Consider the following 26,942-nt stretch of genomic DNA (forward strand, 5'->3'; position numbering starts at 1 on the left):
TCTCTACCTCTTCAGCCTCAAGAAGAGTCATGCCAAACTGCACTGTGTTGGGTCTAATGCGCTGTAATCTGCAGTGGACCCTTGGTGAAACAGCCTGATGAATACAGGGCAAGTGGCTGCGTTACTAAAAAGTGGCTGCCGGTCTCATTCACGTGCACCACTGAATCAGTCAGCGTCCACACCAGCCAGCCCGGCACAGAGTTAAAGCAGTTCCCATTACTGATATGATGGCCACACATCCACAGCTTAGACTCCCAAGGGTTGGGAACTCCAATTTCTTTCAGAACAGTGAAATGAATGGCGTCTCACAAATATCCGGGTGGATGGAACACTACACAGAAAAAAAAAAAGCAACAGATAAACTTTAAATGCCACAACCACTGCAAATGCAACAGAAGACAAACTGTGGCACTGGGGCAGAAGGAGGTCTTCCCAGAGAGACACATACATACACACACACACACACACACCCCTCATTGCTACCTGTGGGACAAAGAGGGCCCCTGGGCCCACCTGGCCAATGAGGGCTCCCAACCACTAGTGAGTTGGTGTCCAAGTTACCATTCCCCATCCTCCCCTGGCACCAAACAAATCTGACTGTCTGGCCACACATTCATCCATCATCCGGACCAGGCTCCGAGCTCAGAACCAAACAAGAAAATGCAGAGCTGGTCCCATGTCCCACCCCTGCCAGTGGACCTGAGTCCTCTGCTGCTCTGAGCCTCCCAGCACAAGAGACCCCTGGCTCTCTCTGCCTCCAAGCCTCTCAAGGTCCTGGACCTCCTGCGGATAACAAGCCCGACTCTCCATCCACTGAATTTCAAATGACTTGCCAGGGCCCGTGGCTGTTCTTGCCTCCATCCCCTCCTGAAAATGGGGCTCCCTCCTGTGTACCACCTATGGTCTGGGAAGTCCTCAAACCCCGCTCTGGCCCACTTCCTTCTGTACCAGGGCCACTCAGTGATGGAGTAAAGGGTTTGGAGGGGAGAAGACCTTTTATTATTCACACAGGAACAGAATAATAAAAAAAAGTTCTCCCTAAAATTTAGGACACAGGGTTGGCCAGACAAAGAACTGCCTTGCCTCAACGAATGAGTTTCCTATTTGAAGATATCCCAACCATTCGAAACTGTTTTTTCCACACGTCCCCATGACAGTTTGTCCCAGAAGTCTTAGGGCAGCTTTAAGCTTTTTGAGTCCCTAAAACTGCACTAAACTGAACCTCTTAAAACTGAAGACTGTACCCAACATTAGAGGGTCTCCCCCAAACTGACAGTAAATAAACCAGTGTCCCAAAGTCTTCAATAAGATTCCCTTTGTTTACGTTTTTGGAACTAGTTTCCCTCAATCTTGTCTGGCCGTCCAGACACTGCAGTTGTTCCTCTAAGATTTATATTAACAGCTGAGACTAATGCCATGAAAGAGGTCTAGTAAAGAACAAGGTGAAAAGAGAGAAGAGAGTGCTAGAAGAGAAGAGCGCCTCATGCAAAATGCAGGAGTAGGAGGGAGGAGGAGGCTGAGGAAGGGGAGGGAGGGAAGGAAGCAGAAAACCAGCTGCCCCTTCCACCTGAGAAGGGTAGTCTATGCCCCTCCCCAACCCTTGGACTGCCAGGGCTGCTCAGGAGCCTGCCTACCATGGAGGGCCCTGGAACAGGGCGCCATTATCCTCACACAACTGCTGCCTGTTCACCTTCAATATGAACAGGCGTACGCATGCACACACACACACAATATAACCATATTCAAGAACAAATCCCTTCAAGAGAACCTCCAGGAGAATCTCCTTGGGGATAAAGCCAGGGAGGAGCTAAGGCTGAAAGGCCCCACACCCACAGCCCCTGACCTGTGCCCAACCACCCTTCCCACTCGTCCCAAGGAGAATTGTTGTCCTTGGTGCCAGAGGTCCTTTTTGAGCTGCTCTGGCCAGAAATCACCCCCCTGAGCCTGAGCTGGGGAAGAGCCTCTCTGCCCCTCTGCGAGCACAGCCTTGGCTAGCCTGAGTGCCTCCATCACCAGACTGCAGGGCAAGCCTGTGCCATTTCCCCACATAGGCGTAAGAATGGGTGTGTATGTGACCCATGCATGTACAGATATATCCCAGTGTCATAGATCATGAAGTTCCTCCTTCTATCATCGAAAATCTCTCACTCCATTCAATCTAAAGATTATCCTTGTTTAATCATAAAGAGAAGCAACTTCCAGACTCTCCATATTCATGGCATGTATGTTTCTACATAGGACTATAAAGCGAACAGGGTCCCTGTAAGACACTTTACAAATGAAGAAGCTGAGGTACAGAGAGGCTCAGGGCCTAGCCAGGGTAAGTCCACAAGCATTAAGTAATATACTGTGTGTCAGGCAAGGTGCTAAGAGCTGCAGATACCAACCAACAAAAAACAAAAAAGGTGCTCGCCCTAATTAAGGAAACAACAAAGGCCAACCACTATGCGTCCCATATACATACAGGGCAATGATGGGAGTCTGAGAAAGGATCTGAATCCTGGTCTGACTCGGTAGCCAGGGCCCTCCCCACCACCACCAGGCAGGCTGTCCTCAATCCATTTTCTTTGACTGAACTCTTTCCAAATTCTTCCATCCCTTCCAGAAGTGAAACACAAACCAATAATGTCACGGTGACCTTAAAAAGGCATGCCAAACAGTGAAGGCTCACAATAGGTACAGGCCCATGAAGGAAGGTCCAGAAGCTGAAGACTTGTGCCCAAGTGGGAGAAATGCCTCGGTCACCCACATACTGGTTCCCCTTGATTTCTCTAACCTCACTCTCCATCCCTAAGCGTCCTGGGACTGAGCATGAACATACTCCACCCGGCCCAAATTCTAGCTCTTATATGCCACAGAGACTGAGACCACCCGAATGGCCCTTGTTGATAACTAATCAAATATCAGCTCTTCCTGCATTTCTCCTCATCTTTTAGGTGGCTAACCCAAACATATTGACATTACCGATTCTCCCATCCTGGAACGATCCTTAGAGATCCTCACACAATGCTATCATCTGCAAAAGTCCAAATTACTGATGGAATATCAACGGGCCTACAAGCCTTTAAAGAGTAACCAACTAGACAGCTTCCTTCCCTGAGAGCAGCACACCCCTCCTTTCGTCCAAAGGAGCTTTGGGGAAAGGAGGAGCAATCAAATCATCAGGCCCATGATTTTATGCTTTTAGTACGGCCTGCGTGGTATTGGAATTTCCCTTCATCTATTTTGCTTATTTACAGAAGAAAACCTCCAATTTTCTCTATGCCTTAGACATCGTTTCCTCCCTTTCAGTTAAATTAGGGTGATTTTCCCCACAAAGCACAAAGCACAGCTCAGGGTCTCCTTGGAGCTCTGGGGCTGCTCTGACCAGAGAAAAGAAAACTCCACCTGGTCTAATCTCAGGAAGACCTTGGGACAGTTCTCAGCCCTGAAAGTGGAGTAAGAGAGAAGGCCAGGGCTTAAGCCGTTCCGCCTACCACTGGGCACTCCAGGGAAATTGCCTCACCTCTAATCCTAGAGCATGGCTGGTTGGGAAAGATATCCCTGTGGTCCTTGAAGCACAGATCTAGGTATGATCTATTATCTTAATCTGACAGGGAGTGAACAGTGTCGCTGCACTACAGGACACAGTGACCCCACACACCCACCCCTGCTGTGCCTTTCACACTCACTCACTCATCATTTGGCCCATCCTCAACCCAGCACCTAAACAATGGCCACAGCAGATGATATTATTCCCATGTTCGCAGATTGGGAAGCTGGCCAAGGTGGCTGGCATTAGAAATGGTGGAGATGGGAGCACCATCCGGGTCCCCTGATTCCTAAGACCTTCACATCCTGGCTGCCGCACCCACCAAGCGTTCCATATCCCCTGAACCTAGAACATCCATCATTATTAGAAAGGGGGAAACTCCAAGGACAATGCTCCCAGCTCCTACTGAAAAAAAGAGACTCCTCCTCATGGAAAGAAACCAGTCTAAAGTTCACTTCTTTCTACTGCAATTGCTTTGTTCAAAAATCAAACAATTCAAAATACCAAGACATCGGAAGCTCTGCCGTGTCATGTATGTCAGTGGCACACAGTAAGTGCTTAGCAAAGGCTTGTTGACTTGAGTTATGCCAATTCATTCTCACTCAGCTTTGCCTTGGATGTGATAAATCTCTGAGGTTGCTTCCAACTCTGAGTCTGATTGCCATCGAGGCCAGAATCACCTGATAGAAGTCGCTTCTCTGTTCAAATATCTTCATTAGCTGCCTCTAGTCTCTGGAGTCCAGTCCTACTGCCTCTCTTCCAGCCTCATTTCAATGCACTGTGCTCCGGTCAAGCAAGGCCACTCATTCCATGCCCCACCCTGGAGGCTGCCTGGGAAGTTTGCATCAGCCCTACTTAACTCCTCAGCCTTTAAAGGCCCCCTGGATGCCCCCTCCTCAAGGAAAGCTTCTCAGATGCCTGGCTGGGTAATGACATCCATACACCACCCCTTCCTTTGGACCTCGAAGAACACTTTATTTTTTAAGTCTCCAGCTCCTTTTGTGAAACTGTGTATTACAGTCATGCCTCATGCCTCCCTCTCTCCCTACACTGTGAGCTCTGTGAGGGAGGGGTCTGTAATATCTAATCTCCCCCAGCACCTACAGACATAGACACAAACACACACAATTTTTATGATGTTGAATTAATAACATTTTGATTCACTGAAGCACCTATTTTACGTGCACGGCACAAAGAACCCCAGCCTTGGGGATTTGGGAACCCAAGTCTGCTCTCCAAACCTCCATTCCCTCATTGGGAAAACCATAGCACTGCCCCTCCCTCTTAGGCTGTCAATGCTATAAGAATGTGAATGACTCTTTTCCAAGTTAATATGTGCAAGATGCGAAAATACTTTATGAACTGCCTCATCTCCCCCAGCACCGACCAGCCAGAATCAAAGGAAAGCCTGGCATATCCAGTCTTCCCCACAGGGGAAGGGCTTTTTCCCTCAAGCTTGGCTGCACCAGCACTGGGCCAGGCAGCAGAACACTTGATAGTTGTGTCATCTGGAAACAAGTTCCTGGAATATCTAGAAGAAGCACAGGGAGAAGAACCGGCTGGGCATTTATAGAGAAGGCCGAGGTGCCTGACAGAGTCATTTACTAAAGATGCCCATCGATCAAGCTTTGAGCTCAGTAACATGGGCACTTTGAAAAGCGGAAGGGAAGAGAGTCTACACAGGAGTGCCCATCTCCAAGGACAGCCACCTTCTATCCCTCCAATATCTCAGGACAGACGGATGTCTTCCAATGCTCATGCTGTCCCGATGAGGGCAAAGACACTCCCAATGCCCTTTGTGTGTGTGTGTGTGTCCCCAGCATCTAGGTAAGTGCCTGTTCCCCCAAAGAGGAAAACCAAGGCGGATGCAGCAGCTTAAAGGCTTTCCAACTGGATGATGACCTTCATGAAATACCTGATTACCAAAAGAAGAAGATGGAGCATCCTAAATTGGGAGACAGGCAGACTCACAGCCAGACCTGTGCATAAACCTGCCCCATTCATCAAGTCAGACCATGATCAGCACCTTGGAAGATATGTAGAAAGTCACAGGCATCCATCACCTTTCCCCAACATTTACATGTTAAAAAATTCTATCCACATCATTTTTTTACTTCAAGTTTCAAAACTATCCTAAATCAGTATCACTCCTTTACTACAATTAATCCACAGGCACTAGTCACAAAGAAGGCCTGAAGCCTGTGAGAGTCTTAGCCTAAAGAAGACATAAGAAGGGAATTCCCTAAATAAGGGAAGAGCCAGTGAAGGGAGAGGCCTGCCCACCATGCCTACTTGAATCTCGAGGAAGATGGCAAAGGGTCACCTGTAACAGATGATTTGCTCTCCAGTTCCGTGGATGCTGTCCTGGACAAACCCTGCAATTTTGTGAGTTCTTGTTCTTTGATACAAATTTAGAAGTGACCAAGCTACCTATTTAATTTCATTCCTGCTTGCTATACCCTAACTTGGCTGTCACAGACCCCTTAGCCAGATGAGGACCACCCATATCAAAAAGGGGTGTGAAATATTAAAAATGACTAAGTCCCTTCCCTGAAGACCAGGAGGGGAGACTCCACTGAGACCACTTCTTTAATCGCAGACAAGATTTAATTTTCCCGGTCCATACTCTTTACACTCTCTACAAGCTATGAAGGTAACTTGTAGGATGCCCTGGCCAACTAAACTGAAAGCATCACGAGGTTTTCAGGAGCCATTAGACAGAGTTTTCCAATGTCATCTGATTCAATTACTGAAGCTACCTTGTCTTCACAGTGTAAAGAGCTGAGACAAAAAAGCAAGGAGGTCAGGCAAGCTGGGTGATACTTGCTGAATATAAGAATGTTTTTTTAAAAAATCACAGTTTTGATAGTTCTGCAGAAAAAAACTTAGCAAATTTACAACAAAACTGTCAAGTAATTAAGGCAAGGCACTTCACACATGAACTTAAACTGCTAATTAAAAACCCCTCGCTTAATTGACTACATTTGCATATCATTCAACTTGAGAGTATAATTTTTTTTTTAAATGGTTTGGGCTCCACACAGCTCAGATGCTAAGGAAAGCATGCAGGTAAAACAAAGAATAAAAAAGACAGTCAAAGGAACCCCTTAAGATCCCATATCCTTCAGGATCAGCTATTACAGATATTCATTTCACTGACCTTAATGGTCTTATCTCTGTGTCTTTATGGAAGAGAACCACATTCCAAGTGCATTAACTCAAACAAATCCAATACTATCTAGGACAGGACACTCCTGTAGACATTTCACAGCCTAATGCTCTATAAGCCTACAAATAAGTGACGGTCCAAAACAGAGAGTTCCACAATTTAAAAATACTCCTCTTCTGAACAACATCAGCTGATACAACACAAAACTTCTCTGGGTGGCTGGAACTATGTTCCTCTGTGGCTAGAATTAGCTGCCTTTTTGAAACAACAATCATCAGGGTCCATTTTGGTTAGGGGAAAGGGGTCCAAAAACATATGCCCACACTCCCAACTAAAGCTGTGTGCCTTTGGCACACTCAGCTCCAACAAACACCTGCAAACTGCCTGCTGATCCGACAAGTTCCCAGAATCAGCACCCCACCCTCAACAGCAATTGGGAAGCAGCTTGAGGCCCCCTCGTGCTCACAGTCCCAGATCAAGAGCCAAAAGCCACCATAATGGCTTCGTGTACAATCTGTCTCTCAATAAAATGACTTGTACCTTACTTGGTAATAAGATAAAAACAATATAGTTGGAGGAAAAAAAAGAGAATACAATATTTGGAAACGCTGACCCTTTATTTCTATTCATAGTATATCAGTCAACAACAATGGTCTACCATGACCTCCAGATCTTTTTTCCTCCTATAGTTATTAACAAAATCATAGCTGAAGGGGATCTCAAGGGTCATTTGGTCCAGTCCTATAATTTTATAAACAAGGAAAGTCAAGTGCAGAGGGGAATGACTTATTCCAGGTCAGACAAAGATGTAAGGAGTCAAGTCAGAATTTGAACCCAAATCCAGTATTCCTCCCATTACTTCCCATTCCCCCACACATACATATTAAATAAATTACTTTTTTTTCAGTCCTTTTTCGACATTTTCCAGTATTTTTCAGATTCTCTAATCATTACAAGCGAAGAGACTACAGAATTAGAAGAAAGATTTCAAATAAACCATCTTGATGACTTCACCTCTGTAGGGAAGTTAATATAGGTCAGACTTGAGTGTCAGGGAAAGCAAGAATTCCTGTATAAAAAGATTTAAAATGTAACTTCAATCAAAACAAACTTTGTGACATAAGAGGGGCTCAGGCCCTAAGGTCCCAATTCTTCATGCAAAATAGGCTTCTAAGTACAGATATAAAGATAGTCCTGCCACAAACAGCAAAAGGCCTAACAGAGGAATACATGTCCCCTTACAGATTGGCCCCTTAGATACTTGTCTCTTGGCCTATTCTTTAGGAAAACTGGAATACTTGGGGGGGTGGCAATTTGAGTTAAATTTTCCTTTCCAGAACAACAAACAAATAAACTATCCACTTAGGTCCTGTTGCATTTCCTTATAAAAGAATAAGCTATTACACCAACTCTATCTTGCCTAACTCAAAACTCAATACATCATAGACTCTGAAAGGTAGAGTTCAGCAAAACCCAAGGTCATCTTGGATGCCACTCAAGACAACAGTTTTGGAAGCACCTCGTTAGTGTTGCCTCCCAACTCACATTTGGGCAACATTTTCAGGATTACAAAGTGCTCTCCGAACAATCCTATGAGGAAATCTGCCAATGGCTACACAGCCTTGTCTGAGCCACAATTTGAACGAAGGTCTCTCCTGACTCCAAGACTAGAGTGTTCTATCCACCTCCAAAGAAAGAACTGATATTGACCGAACACAGGCTGAAGCAGGCTGTTTTTCACTTTCTTTCATTTTTTCTTTTATTCAAGTTTTCTTGTACAAAATGACTAATATGGTAATGTTTTACATAATTGCACATGTATAACCCACATCTGATTACTTACAGCCTAAGGAAGGGGAAAGGGAGAGAAGGAGGGATAGAATTTAGAACTCAAAACTTGAAATAAAATTATTATTATTATTATTATTATTATTATTATTAAAAAGTAGATTGCTCCTTCCACCACCCCACCCACTCACTTGCCTAGGCAGGAGCACAAGGATGTAACTGTGAGGACACTTCAAAGTTTTTCTGCTTTGAATTAATGCTAACTTTTGCCCCCAACATGAGAATGACATGTTGATTAATAAGCATCACTAAGCATTTACAAAGCATATTAGTAATTCTGAAGGTTAATCTAAAAAATAAGCCACCCCTCTGATCCCTGTGTTTTGGGGATGATGCTACGTTCTGTGGTAGAAACATAACAAAGTTATTTTGATATGCTGCTTCTAGTGTACCACATCATCACAAGACAGATAAACATGGAATCATCTTATATTTAACTACTGAGATCCATTTTACCAACTGGACTAAGAAACAAAGAGGGAAGAATTTCATTTTTTACTGGACAGCAATGGCAGGTAACTAGTAATGGCCTACACAGAAGAAAGCATTCTCTTCACTTTCGAAAGCGCATCATGAAAATAACCTCTCTGGAAAACGTCCTAGTATTTGGTGTCCAAAGGGCCACCAATCAGCTAATGACATGGAACCAGAATACAAGCAAAAACTTCCCAGGGCCTGGTAATTCGAAGAACGAGCAAAATAAAAATATGGAGGATGAGAATGAATGAATGAAAATGTTGAAGTGCTTACTGTGTGCCAGGCACAGAGGCTATTACAGTCAGACAAGCCAATTAAAAGGTAATTGAAAAACAATTCAAATCAAAGTCAATGAAATGCTTTCACAGGCAGAGAACTGTAACATATGTAAACAAATTTTGTTACAATAGATTGATTTTTTTTTAAACTGAGGGCCTTCATCCCTAAAGCGCCCAAGCTAACTTTTTCAACTCCTAACAGAACTAACCAATTTTTTTTTAAATAAAATGTGCCCCTTCACATGTCCCTAACCCAATACACCTTCCCTTGGCCATTTACCAACACTCATCCCTTAACCAAAGTTGGTAGCCTGGTGATCCTACCGTCAAATCATAGATGCCACATTGACTATTAACTAAAAGAAAAAAAAATCTCTACTTATTCAAAGGATTATGTATCTACTCTTGTTACAAAAAAAGGCTTCTGTACATCTTTGGAACATTAATATTCTTTCAAACACAGCCAACAGATGCTACACTGGGCTCTGACACGATTGGTTTTGAAGAAGATTTTGTTCTTTAGGGTGGGGGTGGGGGTGTCACTGTACTTTGCATATGAAATAGAGCATGCCCCCAATCTCCGCCCCTTTACCACCACCCCCCTCCTTCCCACTGGGAATTCACTTCCTCCCCCTCCAACAAGCGTCCATTCAGCCAAAAGGGAAATCCCAGAATGCACTGTGGCAGAGGCTGCACCCCAGGAGCCAGGGCCAGGGCCACCTCCCACCAAGTCCTCAGGTTTCTAGAATTGGGAGCACATTTCCCAAACTCCCAGGGCATGGCTCAATCCTATTCCTCCGGCAATATACCAAAATATTCATTATAGCCCTGGGCTTTAAAAAAAAAAAAACCACCACCAAAACAAGCCTTCAAAAGGAGGGAGCCTGACAGAGAGAAAATGCTATCATTTCCTGGAAAATATTTACTCAAGAAAAAATAATGTTCCGTCTCACACATCTGCAGGCTGCCATTTCCCTTCTCCTTCATACCTAATGACATCTTTGCTAGGAAGTCAAATCAAAGTATTGGGACATTGTCAGGCCCCAGCCCCCAAGCCCAGCTGGGTCAGGTGTGAGCTCCCCCCGCCTCTCCACAGCCTGGAGCCCACTTTTCCTGAAAGGCTCGCCTCCTCCACAAAACGTTTCTGTCACTGAGCAGAAATGACTTCCACCTTAAGACACTGCTCTGGGTACCACTGAGTCCCGCCTGAGGAATCCCCTAATCACTCCAGCTAGATGGCACCTTTACTCTCTGCAGCCCATACCCAGGCTGGAATAGCCTCGATACACAGAAGGGTCTTGGGCCCCAAATAGGCTATAGGTGAGAGGAGTCAAAGCTGCAAGAGGCCTCAGATAGCATTCAATCAACCCATTCCACATACGAAGAAGCTGAGACCCAGAGAGAGAGCACTAGTGCCCAAGCTCCCAGTAAACAGGGAAAGTCAGACATCTCCATCCCACGCTTCCTACCCCCCACCACCTGAGTGAGTGACTGAGGCAGCACAGCAGTGAGAATGACGGGCAGCACGCTGTCTGAGCAGCCAGCACCTTGGGCTAGTTTCCACACTTGTACATCGGACCCTGATTTCAGCTCTGTACTTAACTCACAGGAATATTTAAAAACATTCATCCATTGTGTAACCTTGAACTAATGGCAACCTGCCTAAACTGACCAGGAATGAGAAGGATAAACAAATACCGGCTGGTCAGGTACTCAAGATCTTTTCACACCAGCTAGAACCTAAATAACCCAGGGCTCCTCCCAGGATGTCAGAGAGACACCTGATGGGCCCCAGAAAGTCACCTTCCCGGCATCTACAGAATCTCATCTGCGCCTGCCACTTAATCCTCCCCTCATCTAAGAACTCAAAGCAACCAAGCTTCACTCAAGCTTCCTTTGAAATAAGGGCGGGGGGGGGGGGGGGGGGGGGGGACACGACACTATTAACAGCACAGGTTTTTAGAAGATTTTTTTCAGAATAATTAGGCAAGCTTCCAGGAAATTCAGATGATCTGTAATGCCTACAGTAAGCACCTTCTAGCTCCGCATTCTGAGTCCCTAACCCAAACAGCTCAACATGAATACGACTCCTTTAGCCGCCCAAAAATGTCTTCTAAGAAAACTAAAATCATCAAAGCACCCAACCTAGCCCTAAATTCCAGTCTCCACTATTGGCGCCAATTGTAAAACCATCACTACGGAATCAAACTGAAGATTAATAGATGTGTGTGTAGATTTTGTTTTGATTTCTAACAATTATACCCATTAAGATCAATTCGCCTTAATATGACCAAGGTTCTTCTTCCATTGCCTCTCTTCCGCCCCCATCTCAAGGAAAGAAAGACTGGAAAACCAATAAAAAACCTGCCTCCAGAATTTTTCTCAATCCTTTTATCGTCTCCATAAACGATGAAATATCAAAGGTCTCAAAACAGAGCATTTTTAAACAATCTTTCTTAAATTGCTGACATCACAAAGAACTCAAAAGAACCATGAAAAGACAAAAATTCTAAGCTAGATTCTTGTCAAAGTTCACACTCCTCTCTCCATTTCTTGGCTACAGACAATTCCCTAAACACTCCTCTCCCCACCCCTCCCCACCTCCCTCAACTCCCCCCCCCCAAAAAAAAAAGAACAGGGAAGTGACTCAAAGGAACTTGAATTACAAGCTTAAGCCACGACGCACCGAATGATTGATTTTAACATTAAACAGGTGTTCAGTTACCATCTATTCATGCCTGATCATGGTTGGTTTTTACAAACTGCAGCAAAATTCCAGATTGAGTCACATAACTTGATATCAAATGCAAACTCTCACTTCCACTGCCCCATCACCACAACAGAATCAGCATTACAATCTTTTTTCTAATGAAAAAAAAAATTAACTGGGTTTTCAGTTTATTTTGTTATTTCCCTGGAATTCCCCCTCCCCAGAGAACGTGTTTCCAGTTGCTACAAGTGGAGAGTGGAGGGTGGGGGTGGGGAGGAAATCTAACTGACTTTAGTTAGCTGAACTAAAATATGTTCAGCAAAAAGGACTGTGTCCAGAGTAATTTAAGTTTTCATTGAAAATTCACTTCTGAGAAGTCAGAAGACAGACTCTGGATCCCACCCCTAGGAGCCTGAACAATTGCAGAGCTGGGTCCTCCATTCAGGGAAAAACAATGTCAAAAAGTATCTCTCACTGATTCATATTAATTGTTTGGAATTTGTACAGAAACAAAGTTACCTCCAAACTACCGGCCATTTTCCTATAACAGCAGCTCCATAAATTAGGGAGAGAAACATTTTAAAACAGCAAGTAAGGATTAGTCAAAAAGAATTGTCCTTAAAAATCAATCACATCGAAGTCCTCCTGTGGAAAACCCCAAGTCTGCATTGTTCACAAAATCACTTCTTTCCCCAGGTTAGTGGAGTTGGACTGTGTCACTTCTAAAGACAAAAACATAAGGTCACCGAGTCAGATATAAACAAGGTGCTCATTAAAATCAGTGAGAAGTGAAGAGGCAGCTCTCCTGGCCAGCCTGGGGGAGGGCAATCCCTAGTCTGGCCAATGATCCTCAGTTTCCCCGTCTGTAATCACAGACATCTAGAGAGGGGTCTCAGAGGCCACCATCATGCTCCCTCAAGTTCCAGCTACTGCCGAGGAGCTATTGATTCCTCAGAGTGGATGGCCATTCTCTGTTGCAAGAGTAGAGCTGTCGGCCAGTGGTCCCTGGGCCAAGTCAGATTTGCTCCAGGAAGCAAAGACTATTCAAGATTTCCCGTTTCCCCTCAGCTCTGGGTAACAGTCAAATTAAAGATGACAGTCAGCCCAACCTCAGTATTCTCACTCAAAACAAAGAAAATCTTTTGAAAAGCATTTCAGTTGAAACTTGCATAATTCCTCCAGTGGAGAAATCCTCCCTGAACTTGCGTAATCCCTAGAAAGAGACAATATTGCTGCTTGTGAAATAGCCTCAGTGCACAGAGAGGCCAGTAATCTGCAGGCAGGGCCTGATGATCAGACACCTCCTGGAGGGAGAGATAGACAGCCCCAGCAGACAGCAGCGACAGCAGCAGCAGCAGCAGCAGCAGCCAGGCCCAGTCCCAGTCCCAGTCCCAGCCCCAGTCCCAGCTCCTCCTCCTCATCCCTTCTCCCCCATTCTAAAGTTGCTCTGCTTGGGGAATCCTGGAGGGGAAAAGAAGATCCCCAAAAGGCTCCCGAGAGGTGCCTCTCTCCAGCTTGTGAAGCCAGTGGTCTGGGAGGGAGCTGGAAGGCCAGCAGCCCCTGCCTGAGTTATACTTAACCCAGACTTCCTTACACTGGATATCCTGTCTGCTGTTTCAATGCCCTTACTCAACATCTCAGACAGACATTACACAAACCGGCTGGTGAAAAGGTTGAGAAACCAAGTAGCAGTCGAAGTGAATGACCTTATTCTTCAAAGCGGTATCATTGACAGAGAAAAGTTAACAAGAACCAAAGGACAGAGGTGGAAGCAGGCCCCAGGGCCATCAGCTTCCACCCAGGATAGCTCAGAGACCACAAGCCAAGGCGACAGAAACCCCAGAGGGCCACTCCCCTTCAAGGGCAACGGCCTCACAAGGGGAGACAGATGGCGAATCTGTCTGTCCAGGCTGCCCTGGGCAGCCGGGCGGGCCGATGGATGAGGGCATGGAGCAGCAAGACCAGAGGCTTAGCACAGGACGGGCTCCCTTCCTCCTCATCTCCAAGCTGCCCCACTAAAAACACAATTACAGCGTTTGAGTCCCACCCCTCCACCCTTTTCGGAAAAGGCGAAGCGGCAGTTTGGGAAGGCCCCATTAGCATTGATTTTCCTATCAGTTACCATTACAACATCAGCCAAATCAAATTCACAGCAACAACCGGGTGGCTTTGGTATGGAAGGCATCCATCCACAGCCTTTGGGGCTGCCCAGTTTAAATAAGAATCCAAGGAACAATCGCTACTATAAAAATTCAACGCTGCCAATTTACATGGGGGCTCAGTGTTAACCAAAATTTGCATCCAAAAAAACAAATGAAAGCCCAGAGCACAGCAGAGGAAAATCTCTCACCCAGCGAGAGCTCAGAGACAGGAGGTTTCTCCCTCTCAGGTTCCCATTTCCCCCCCACACACCTCCCTGCAGGCCCCAGGCCCTTTTTATTTAAAGCTGCCCAGTGGGGGAATGATCAAAGGGGCCTAGCCAAATGTAAAGTGCTATAGAAATGACAGAGAGTATTTTTTAAACATATGAAACAGAGCGGACAAAAGAAATGACCTTATAAGTCTACCACACTTAGCAAAAAAAGAAAAACCTAACCAAATACTGTGGCTCTGCAAAAATAATTTCTTCACCTCAATATAACGTATGAGATTCCCAGGACACCCATGGGTGGATAGGACCAGCATTACACCCACTTCATAGATGAGGACCCCCGAAGCCCAGAGAGATAAAATGACCTGTACAGAACAAGTTGGAAATGGCAGAGTTACTGCCAGACTCCTGATTTCTTGTCTCCAAGTCATGTGCTCTTATAATGGAGGGGAAGAGCAAGTTGTGTGAACCACTGGCTCTCAGGAATCTAAGAGAACAAAGGGCAGTTTCTGCCGAACTCAAGTTAGCAAGGCCTTCCCCTAAAGTAGCTCCACTTAAAAAAATCTGAACAGGACTGAATCAGGCAGGTGGTGGTGGGATGGGGGTTCAAGAAGGGGGAGCTTCAATTTCTAATCTCTTGTAGTTTCTACATTTTCAAAGTCTCCATTTTTCAAGCTTTCTCACTTCACTACCCCCCCTTATTTATGTTGACCTCCCCCAAGAAGAGAGGTTTCCAAGGAAATATTAAAGTGAAAAGAAGACTTCCAATCCCCTCCACCACCACCCTCCCAAAGTTAGTATCTGAACAAAATACAAAAAAGGTGGGATAAAACACACACACCCCTTCTTTTTTTCCCCACAAATTTCTCTTTAGAAGGATATTCATGAACCTTATTCAGAGCCACCCACCTAAAATCAATTCACTCTATTAACTGCTGATATTTTATAACCAGCCTGAAGTCATTATATAATTCACAACAATATGGTATTTGAGGAGTTATGAAGCACTTTCTTCCCAGTCGACTGAAAGGCAGATAATGGACAGCATCATCACACCCATTTTACAGATGAGGAAACTGGAGCAGAATTTGCCCACGACCACAAAACTAGTGTAAAAGACCGTGTTTGGACTCTGATATCTGGCCTCTACCTTGGGGGCCTCCTGAAAAGGAATCCTTTTTCTGACCTACTTTCTCTAAGAATTTGGGGAATCATCTGGAGGGTGTGCACACAGTTAAAATAAACCATCACGAATTTTACTAAATATTTCTGCTACAAAGAATGCTGAAGTCATAGGAGACAATAACTATTTCCTGTCTCTTGAACAACCAGACAATATATTCCTGCCATAGGAAGAGAGAAAATAGCCCAAACCTCAAAGTTGGAAATACAGGCCACACACAACTCCCCCTGTCACCATCGGAAAAGTGGTAGCACCCTGTGACATTGTCAGGGACCCAGTGGGCTTCTGAGACAGATTCAAAGGCACTGGGCCAAGGCAGCAGCATGAATTTCCACTCTGGGCAAACCTGTCTCCCTTTTTAAATGATAGCACTTGGTGTGCTAAAAACTCCAAAGTCAAATTCAGCAAGAGCAAAGGGACGATCCTGGTACGAGGGGAATGGAAGAAAAGGGGACCGACTTCCCTCCTGCCCACAAATAAAACCCCTACCAGCATCATCGGGGCCCCCTCCCCCATAACCCACCCACAAACATTCTGCACTCATTAAGTATTAACCTCCTCACCCCACCTATGACTTGGGAAATTACAGAACAGGAACACACAGGAAGGAAGAGAAAATTACTTCTCTCCCCTTTCCAACCTACAGTTGCAGGAGCCATTCCAAGGGGAAGAAAGGGAAGGAGGTAGGAGTCCGAATTCCACTCCAACCCTCTCCCCAAGGGGCCTCCGGTGCCCTGGAAAGCCAATTGAGCTGCAGGGGCTGGTAAATCAAGGACCTGCTCCCAAGATGGAAAGAAGAGCCATCTAAGTTTGTGGTTTTCCAACCTCCTACACGTTTTTCATTTTAACAACCACCAGAGAAGGCATCCCACATTAAGATCAGTGACTCAATTTCCAGCCCTGAAAAAATAAAAAATCTGCTGATATTTGCTTCTGGACAAATATGGAAGGAATTTCACTTCCTTTCAATATCTCCAAAGCATGGTTTGGGGAGTTGTGAATTGAGGCACCAGCTGACCATCGGGAGCCCCAGCTTTCTCCACTGGCTAAAAAGGGGTCCCTGCCCTTTCCTTCTTCGTTTCAGGGCCTCACCACCTTCTCACAAGTCCCCTTTACGGGTTTCAAAGCGCGCGCGCACACACACACACACCCCCTGGACCAGACAAAAGCCACTTCTGTCCAGGTCTCAGGCAGCAACACACTTTGGCCAGGGTGCAGGGGTGGGGGTGAGGGACAGAAGCAGCTTTCTATTGAGATGGCCCCTGGTTGGGCTCACTGGCCAGCAAAGAAATGCCTCGAATGCACTTTCGATTGGCTCCTATGTCCAAGAAATGAGTAAGACCTGGCACCTAGTAGGTGGTTAATAAATGTTTGTTGAGTGGCAGGTTGATGGCAAAGTACCCCTGAAAGTTCTAACAGCACATAGTTTCCTTCTCTTTTCCTCTCAGTGATTTAAAATAATTTTTTAAAAAATATCTAAAACACCAAAGGAAGGGAAGATGATAAAGGTCTAACACTCTACTAAAATAAGCCAACAAAAGACAACTGGGTTTGCTTGGAGTGACAGCTGCCATGCCCTCCCAGCGCCCAGGGTGAGGGCTCCCTGGGGCTCCCACGGAATCTGTCTGCGATCAGGGTGCAGCCTCAAACCAAAATGGCTCACGATGCCTGGGGGCCAGGGTGAGAAGCAGTCCAGCTGGGTGGGACCCTGAAGACGCCATTCAAACTGTGGTGCCCAGACACAGCGAGAGGAAAAGCATGTGGTGGGGGAGAGGAAAGGGGCGGGCAGAGAGAGAAACATCAATATTCAGAGGAAACCAGGGCAGAGCCGAGCAGGGCCTTGGCCTACAAGAACTGAGGACACAGAGGAGAGGTTGGGCAAAGATGAAGAGAGGAGTTTGGGAAACGGTGAGAGGGAAAAGAATCAAAGCTGCCATTTATTTATACAGTGTTTTGTTTTGTTTTGTTTTCCTTTTCACCTTTACCTATAGAATCTCATTCACAAGAATCTTGGGAAGTTAAATACTACAGGCATTCATTACTATCTCCATTTTGCAGAGGAGGAAACTGAGGCTCAGAGAGGTTCCTGTGACTAGTGGTGTAAGAGGTTTTAAAGGCAGCCCTCACCTCCTCTACCCATCACACCAGGCGCTCCCTTCCCCCACCTTCGAGGATCCCAACCCAGGGGAAAAAGCAAACTTATCTTGTGCAAGAGGAAGTCAGGGGAGAAGTGAAGAGCCAAGGAAAAACCTAGGAGGGGAGAAATGCAAAGGCTGCAGAATCAGCAAATGAGATGGGACTCAGGAAAAGGTCCTCCAGCAGTTTTCGGAAGGCCCCCCCCCCTTTGTATTGGAAAGTCAGTTTCCCTGATGTGGCCCTTCAGAGCTGGGTGCCCGTATCCTGAGAGCAGGCAGGGGCATGTTGTTTGCCAGCTTACTAGCAGCTAAGAAATTAGCAAGTCTATCTGGCACCCAGTAGGGTGAAACCCAAGTATGGGCTACACAAACCCCAACCTCCTGAAATGTGTGGCTTTTACCAAGGGAGTTCGGCTCGGGACCCTAACTCTGCACCACAGTCCCAGACCAAACCAAACCAAGTAAAAAAGAGATACCACAAACATACACACGAACCCACATGGAGACGAATATGCAAAAAATCTCCCACACCCTCTTCTCACAAAAGAGCCTCCTTTTGAGATGCCAGGGGCATCTGATTTCAGGGTTATTGGCCTCCAGCAGGAAGGAGCCCATTTGAATACAGCTAGAATTAGCCCCAAACTGCAACACACAGACCCAACTCATGGATCTCCAGGGGCTTCTCAGAAGAGAGAAGAGCCAAGGGCAAAGGGAAGCTTAAAAGGGAGGGCTGGCTCCAACCTCCCAACACCCAAACCTCCACCAAGGCAGAAAATATTTATGTACAGCCATATGAACACACTCAACCAAGTCCATTTCTGAAACTTATCCCCCTTCTGAACGTGACCATCAATCTTGGGGTTCAGCTAAACCATCTTCCACGAAAACAGGTTTCCCACCGAAATCCCTCCTCTCCCTCTCCCCAGCATGCTTCTCTTCGGCACCCCATCTCCTCCCCTGCCATCCTCCCCAAACACAGGGACACGCACACACAGGTCAATCGAAACCTGCCACTGGAGTAAGTGCCTGATTAGCCAAGGATAGACAAACCATTAAAAACACATCCACCTCCAACTAGAAGAGATAATTTGCCTCATTACAGCGGTCCTCCTACAATGGTTCTGACACTCAAACTGAAGGAACTCCCAGAGCCAAAACTGGGGTGGAGAATCTATTCACAGATTTAGAAGGGAAAAAAAAAGTTTGATGCAATAGCTGAATTAATTAGGCCTCCCAAGAATAGCTGAGCGCAAATGCAGCATTTTCTATGTGCAATTTAATAAGCTTGGATCCTTAAAAGAAAAGTTACAAATACTTGAGGGGTGGGGAGGGAGCCTGAAGGGTGCATTGAAAAGTTAATGAGAATCTCAGTGAATAGTCTAAGTGTCTAATGGGCATCCAGATCTGCCCCAGCCCGAGACTCCTGCAGGATCACACAAATACTCCAGCCCTCGACAAACAACAGAGCTGCATTGTCCAAAGGCCTTTCAGGATCGCTCTTTTCTGTATTTCAGAGAGAAGGGGAGGGAGGGAATGAAATACTTTGAGTTCAAAACAAATGGCAGGCCCATGGGTTATTCAGACATTCTGATGGGACCCCGGGAGCTCCTGGAGCCGATGGCTTTGGTGCCCACTGATTAGGACCGCTGCCAGGTGCCAACCAGATCTCTCTCCCCACACGGGGAGGGAATGCTGGGATCCACAGACTGGCAGACAGGCCCAGCAGACTAACAGAGTCCATGACTGGAGTCAGGAGTCTGCAAGTCTGGCTTGGCCACTGATTCCTATGCAACCTTGGACACAACACCTGCCTTACTTGCAAGTTTCCCCCCAGCTTGCAAAAGGAAAGACTAGATGGGGAGCTTAGTGAAAGAAGCCCCGCCCCCCCCAATTCATGGGACTCAGCTATCTGAAGAGATAGGATAGCCACCTTACCCCAAACATACATTCACTTACACAAAATCTAATATTTTAAAACCCGTCTAAGGCAAAAAAGTCAGTCACTGTGGAGCACCACTAAGTACACACACACACACACACACACACACACACACACACACACACACACACACACACACACATATATATATATATATATATAGAGAGAGAGAGAGAGAGAGAGAGAGAGTTTCTTCCACTTTGCATACCTCCTTATTTAACAATAGCTGATTGACTTGAATTTTTCAATGTTTGTGGGTTTGGGTGCTTTTTTTCAATTCTGTAAGTCTACAGAAAGGTTCTCTCCCTACCACTGTTTATCTTTGCAATTGCTAAGTAACCTGGGAAAGCATTTACATTTGATGCATTATGCATTTTACCCACACAAGGCTGTAGAATTTTAACATACTGACCACCAATGGGGGGTGGGAGGCGCCACTGGGGGAGGGGGGATCAGAAGATACTGAGAGTATCTAATGTGGCTTGAGAAGAGGAAAGGCAGGGAAGAACTGAGTTTCCTGGCCAAGACTGGGGATTTAATAACTGGAGCGATCCACCTTCTTTCTGGACCTGCGTGGGTCCTATCACTGCGGGGAAAGGGCACAGTCTTAAAAGTGACCTGAAATCAAAACCCTCCGATTGAGGAACCGTGAGGCCCCAGACAGCGAGGAAAAGGACAAGCTGACCTAACGGGGTTTTTAAACGTTCTGGGTGGGACTTTTCCCAGCTGCCCGGCTGGGAGCATCACCGCACGGGCACCCACTCACATTCGGACTAACCCCTTCCAAGCTTCTAGCTAAACTATACTCACCACTGAGGAGTGTTTCCCCAGCAGGTGGGGGGGGGGGAGAAGGGCGGGGAGGAGGGCTCCGACCGCGGCCTGGGGCCGGGGGAGGGGGACGACAATCAGACACTAACCCTGGGTGCTTTCCTCTTGTATTTGTTGCCATAGTCGAACTTCTCCTTGACGTCGTCCAGGCACTGGCCCAGCCTGGCTTTCTCCTCCTTCCCAGTGTAATCCTGGCTCAGGAGGATGTAGGCCCTCCAGTTGGCCGAGTCGAAGCCCCAGTGGCAAGTCCTGTTCTCCAGGGCCTTGTGCGAGTGCACCACGAACTTGTGCGGGGGGTACATGAGACGGCAGTCCAGGCACTGGATGCAGGCGGCGCTGGGGTTCACGTAGAGCTCGGGCACCAGCAGCCCCTTGCACTTGCCGAAGCACTCGTGGTACACTCGGAAGCTTTTCTCGGTGAGCTCCAGCTCCAGCGCGCTGGCGAACTCCTTCTTGCAGTGCGGCGGGTAGGCGCCGCCGTAGAGCAGGGCGTTGCAGAGGCGCTCGGCGTCCGTCTTGGTGATGAGCCCGCACGAGGGCGCCGAGAAGGGCAGGATGCCCATGACTTTGAGGATCTCCAGCTGATCGGCTGTGCAGCGCGAGCAGTAGATGTGCAGCTCGTCGCACACCGAGTTGATCTGCTGCAGCGTGAAGTCCCGCAGCACCGAGTTGAGGATCTGCGGCAGGCACAGGCGCTTCTCGCCGCCCACCACGAAGCACGAGATGGTCTCGCCCTCCAGGATGGTCTCGCAGCGCTCGGTGGAGCGGTCCGAGGGCATGAAGAAGGGGCCCGGCATGACGGGCGGCGGCGGCTGGATGGGGGGCAGGTGCAGCACGGGGGGCGGCGGCGGGGGCTGCTGCTGCTGCTGCTGCGGCTGCAGCGGCTGCGGGGGCTGCGGCGGCTGCGGGGGCTGCTGCTGCTCGGCGCCCGGGGCCGCGGCGCCGGGCTCCTTAGCGCTCTCCTTCTTGTACATCTCCTGCGCCCAGCGCGCCGAGAAGGCGGCCGGACCGCCCAGGGAGCTCATGGAGCTCAGGTGGAACTGCTCCAGGGTCTTCTGCAGCCCCGGGTGCGGCTGGAAGCTGCTGCGGCCGGGCCCCACTGTCTCCATGGTGCGCTCCGGAGGCTCGGGGGCTCGCGCCCGCTCCCGCTCCCGCTCCCGGCCCAAGCCGCGGCCGCCCCCGCCGCCCCCGCCGCCGGCCCGAGCCCCCCGGCGGCGCCCGCGGCCCCGGCCCCGGCCCACCCCGGCCCCGGGGTCCCGGGGAACGAGCCCCGGCGGCTGCTGGCAAATCACGGCCCCGGCGGCTTCGCCCTCGCCCCCTCCCGGGCGGTAGGGGTAGGCTGCCGCGGGGAGGGGGTAAGGGTCCCGCCGCTGGTGCGCGCCCGGGGCCGGCGCCACCTCCACATCCACGCGCCCCGCGCCCCGCCCGCCGCCGCCGCCGCCGCCGGGGCCCCCCGCGCGCCCCCCGCGCGCCCCCCGGGCTCTAGGCGCGGGGCATGCCCCGGCGCGCGCCGCCAACGCCAACGCCAAGGCTCGCGGGGCCGGGGCTCGCGGAGGGGGGCGCGCGGGCAGGGGCCGGGGCCGCCGGGGCCGCCGCAGCGGGGGCCCGGGCCGGGGCCGGGGCCGGGGCCGGGGCCGCGAGGCGCGAATCTCCGGCGCGGGCGCGGGCGCGGGGCCCGCCGGCCTGGCCGCCTCCGCCGGCGGCTCGCAGCTGCGCCCGGCGCGCTGCTCGGGCGTCCGGGCCCCGGCCCCGCCGCTCGCGGGCCGCCTCAGCACCGCCCGGGGCCTCCTCGCGGCCGCCGCCCGCTGCTCCGGCTCCCGGCTGGCTGCGCCGCCGGCTGGCTGGCTGGCGGGCGGGCGGGCGGACGGGAGGGCTCAGTGCGCCGCGCTGGAGCGGCGGTGGCCGGGGCTGCGGCGGCGGCTGAGGCAGGGGCTGCTGGCGGAGCTGCGGGGGCTGCTGGCGGCGAAGGAGGACGAGCGGGAGGCGGCGGCGGCGGCGGCGGCAGCGGCGCGGGGCTGCGGGCGCAGAGCACACATCCTCTCGCCTCGGCGCTCCGGCTCGGACTGAGAGAGCGCCTCGCGCTGAGCTCATGCCGCCGCCGCCGCCGCCGCCGCCGCCGCGGCCGCCGCGCGCCGCTCGCCCCGCCCCCTGCTCCCCCGCCCGCGCGCTGTTTGTTGGTGTCTGCCTCAGTCATTGAATCGGGGCCAAGAATGTGACCAACTCCCCAGGCTGGGCTCTTCCAGGAACAGCCGCCCCCCCCCCCTCCCCGTCTCCCCGCCCGCCTGGCCCGGCTCGGCTCAAGCTCCCCCTCCCTCCCGCCTCCCCCCTCCCCCCTCCCCCTTTCCCCCTCCCTCCTCGCCCAGCCCCGGGTGCTGCTGCTGGGCTGCTGCTGTTGCTGCTGCTGCCGCTGCTGCTGCCTGCGGGCGGAGCCGGAGAAAACAGCTCCGGCCGGCCAGCCGGCCCGCCTGCCCGCCCTCCTGCCTGCCTGCCTGGCTGCCTGCGGGGGCCCGCGGGCTGTGTGGATGTGTGCGTGTGTGTGTGTGTGTGTGTGTGTGTGTGTGTGTGTTTGTGTGTGTGTGCGCGCGCGCACGCGTGCGTGTGCAGTGCTTGGGTAGTACACACACACATACACACGACTAGGAGCAAAAGGCTCCTGGAGGCGACACACACACAACTGCGTGCAACACAAAGCGAGGGGACACAACTGTGTGCAACACAAAGCGTGGAGACGCACACAACTCCATATAACATAAACGAAAGAGACAGACTGGCCCAGGACACATAACTCCGTGCAACACAAAGCAAAGCAAGGCATACAACTTGCCCTGCAACACAAAATTTAATGCAACACAGAGCAAAGTTGGCTACCCACAACCTGAGGGAAATCCCAAGCTTATCATAGCCCAGAGCCAAGGCTGGGTCGCACAGCCGCCATCCCCACCACCCCCAACACAAAACCTAACGCCACCCACAGCAGAGAGCAAGCCTGAATAAACCGCCCTTAACACAGTTCATAACACAGGATAGAGAAATAAATCAAACAAAACACAACCCCCTCCATCTCCTCATGTACACACCCCTCACCCACAGAAAGCCCACAACAAGGGATTCCAGCACTGTCCGCAACGTATGACCCATGCACACAGTAGGCACCTAATGTTTGCTGGTTGGGATTGAATAAACACTTCCTGTGACATTGAGCACTTGGCCTCCAGCCTTCCAACCTTGCTTCACAGGTGTCTACCTTTGGAGTCCCTGATACACCTCCAGTCTGCCAGGGTACTTGTCGAAGTCCTAGGAAGATCGGGGACTCTAGGAAGGTACAGTGTGGCACACACAACTGACAACAGTCCCTAAGATTCCTTGTGTCCCCTCAACCCTCCAAGGGCATACCCTTCTCCACTCCTCTGAGGGCTTTCCAATCCCAGAAGAACTTAACCCACAAAGAAGACACCTCACTGTCACAGGCACCACAATCTCTCACCCCAGAGTCTACTGGTGTCCTCTGGAACAAAGTACACAACCTGAGAAACTCACAAGAGCACAGCTCAGGGAGCACCACATCCAATTCCTCAGTGGGTGTAGTCCACACAGCTCACAAGCCCCAGAAGCCACAACTCACCTGAAAGCTCACAATAGCACAGTTCCTCACGGTGCACACAAGCACAGACTAGATACAAACAGAACAGACACTCCGTGCCCTAAGGTTCCAAACTCTCAACAAGGTCTAGGGACTGAAGGTGAGGTGGGGATGAGGTGAGGGTTGGGGGGGGTGGCAGATGTAAGGATTCTCAGCTGAGAAGAATCCCTGCCCCAGACTCCCTAGTCCCCTGGCCCTGCCCCAGTGCCAACCCAGGACCCAGGGAGAGGTGAGAAAGAATTCTGCCATCTGCTCCCTCCTGGTCCAGGCTGCCTTCAACAGAAGCAGACCACAGGAAGGGGGGAAAGGGTGGGAATAGAGATGGGGGGCTGGGCTGGACCAGCGGTGGGGAGAGCAGGGAGCCAGGCCACAGGGCAGCCTGCCAGGCCACCACGCTGGGCCATGGGGGAAGCCCTGCCTGCCAGCCAGAAAGAGGGCTGCGCCCAATTTGCAAACAAATTTGCATAATTTTTTTAATCAAAAATAAATGCACCGCAACCATAATATTTGCTCAGGCTTGTAATTTCCTTGATAGACGAACAGAACGTTTCTTGTTCAAGATTTCTGGCAAGAAAAAATTATTTTGTAAAACCCAGACTCTCTGCCTTTGACAAAGCCCCTGTCCTCTTACTCTGGTTCTCCCAGGGGCTTGGTGGGGCACCCAAATCTGAGCTTGATTTTAGATGGGTGGGATGTGATCTCTATAAAGGAGCATAGAAATCCAAGGTAGAATAGACTATTTAGTTTAATCCCCTCATTTTACAGGTAAAGAAACTGAGACCTAGATCACGGAGTAGCTTGTTCAAGGTGTTCCAACCCAGGTCCTCAGATACCAAATCCGTGGTTTTGGCTCAAGGTCACTGTAACTGACATACACACTCTCCAAGGTGAGAGGACCCAGGCAACAAACTGCCTTTAGGCAAAAACTTTCCAGGATCTCAGCTTCATTACCCCCACCCCACCAAAAAAAAAAGCTTGTTAATACCTAGGAATAGACTTCGGAAAGTTGTCAATTGTACCAATATAAAATCTTTCTTGGGAGGTGGGGGTGGGGGAGTGCTGGAATTAATTCACCGAATATAATTTCATCTGTGGAAACTAATAGAGAGTGTGGAAACTCCCTCCATCAATGGAGATGGACGACTTTTCTGTATGTTAGGGTTTCAGTAAGTTCCCAGGGACACAGAGGTTAGGTGACCAGCCCATGATCACAGATTCAGTATGTGTTAGAGGACTTTGGGGTCAGCCCTCTCACTACACCACTGTTGCTTCTTCTCTCTTCTATACACTCTAATTTTTAGGGAGCGACCATAAGCAGGAGACCTACCAACTCCCACTTAACCTCATTTCCTTCATTTGTTAAATGGGAGTATAATGAGGTTTGTTCAATTTACTCTCCTTGGCTTGTGATAACCTTGGAAAGGGTCGGTAACCTCATTATTGTGGGTACTTTTTCCAAAGATGCAAATGGAAACCCATCCATGCCCTCTAGTCCTGTGCACCCCTTATCCCCATTCTCCACTTGCTGGGGCCTCCCTCTAGATCTGTGGGTATTGCTGGGATACCAATGGAGCACAGAGGCTGTCTATTGGCTATCCCCTTTATCTCCCAGCCTGACTAGCCCCCACCTCTTTTGCCTGTCACACTTCTTACTGATCACTGGAAGAATATTGGTGGGCTGTTGTTGTTTTTTAATGGATCTTTGTTTCAGTAAAAGCCGCCTGAGATCACTAAAAGCCTGACGCTTAATGTTTATTGACTGACTAATGCAGTGTCCAAAAAGCCATCCAACCTACTCTTGCCTTCCTATTCAAATCTCGGCTCAGTTCGTTGTCCTTTGGTGGGTAATATCTGTCCACAATATATGTACTGATGTACCAGTTCTGTGGGCTGTACATCCAAATGTATATCATAGTCTGGGCAATAGGTCTTCTTCATCCACTTGGTTTTTCCTGTGTAGATAGTTCAAATACTTTTAAGTACTTGTGGGTTTCATTTAATTTTGAAGATTTCATCCCCTGAAATCTCATCATCGTAAAGAGTGATTCAGCTTTGATACTCTACATCTCCCCAGTACTCTGCATTGCCTCTCCCTTCTGAGTGGAGGGCTGGATAGTGGAGAACTAAACTCCCAGAACCTCTCTCAGAATTTTCCAGTTGAGGGGGCAGCTAGGTGGCGCAGTGGATAGAGCACCGGCCCTGAATTCAGGAGTACCTGAGTTCAAATCTGGCCTCAGACACTTGACACTTACTAGCTGTGTGACCCTGGGCAAGTAACTTAACCCCCATTGCCCTGCCAAAAAAAAGAATTTTCCAGTTGATTTTTCATTTCCCAGCGGCTCCTCAGCTTAATTTCAACTCACATCATTGCCCCTTGTTGGTGGAGGACCCTCTGGCAATCCCCTCTCTTTCAACCCTCTTTTGTGTATTGTCTTCTCCCTGCTAGATTGTAAGCTCTCAGAAGCCAGGGACAGCGCCTGGTGCCGGATAGAGCCTGTAAATGTTTATTGGCCATTTTAATGGGATATTCAGTATTATGGGGCTTGAAGTAGTCAGCACAGTGTTATCTACAAACAGATGCAAACTCTTTTGTCGGCCCCAGACTGAGGAGTCACACATTAACATCCCTATTTCCAATGTGCTCCTCTGGGAAGTAGAAATGGCTCCGATGAAAACAAAATTGGGAAAAGTAACTGGACCGAACCAAGAATTGACAAGGGAGGCCTGTGCTGGAAGCAACAGAGTAAGGAGGATGATGACACAAGTTGGAGGACACTAAGAGGACAATTCTCAAAGATATTTGGAAAGGGGGAGGGGAGGATGCCAAATATT

At 49.1% G+C, this 26,942-nt stretch overlaps 1 protein-coding gene across 5 annotated transcripts in view; it reads right to left on the reverse strand.

Annotated features, from left to right (window-relative positions):
• SKI (SKI proto-oncogene) overlaps positions 1-21,651 on the reverse strand; it is a 136,550-nt gene extending 114,899 nt beyond the window's left edge. For all 5 annotated transcript variants that reach the window (XM_043992137.1, XM_043992136.1, XM_043992134.1 and 2 more), the window contains exon 1: positions 20,560-21,651. In XM_043992137.1, coding sequence (XP_043848072.1) covers positions 20,560-21,579 — 1,020 coding nt within the window. In that variant the 5' untranslated portion in view covers positions 21,580-21,651. The remainder of the gene's footprint in view (positions 1-20,559) is intronic.
• Between the last annotated feature and the right edge of the window lie 5,291 nt (positions 21,652-26,942).

The sequence above is a fragment of the Dromiciops gliroides genome, chromosome 3, assembly GCF_019393635.1.
Source record: "Dromiciops gliroides isolate mDroGli1 chromosome 3, mDroGli1.pri, whole genome shotgun sequence".
Taxonomy (NCBI): Eukaryota; Metazoa; Chordata; class Mammalia; order Microbiotheria; family Microbiotheriidae; genus Dromiciops; species Dromiciops gliroides.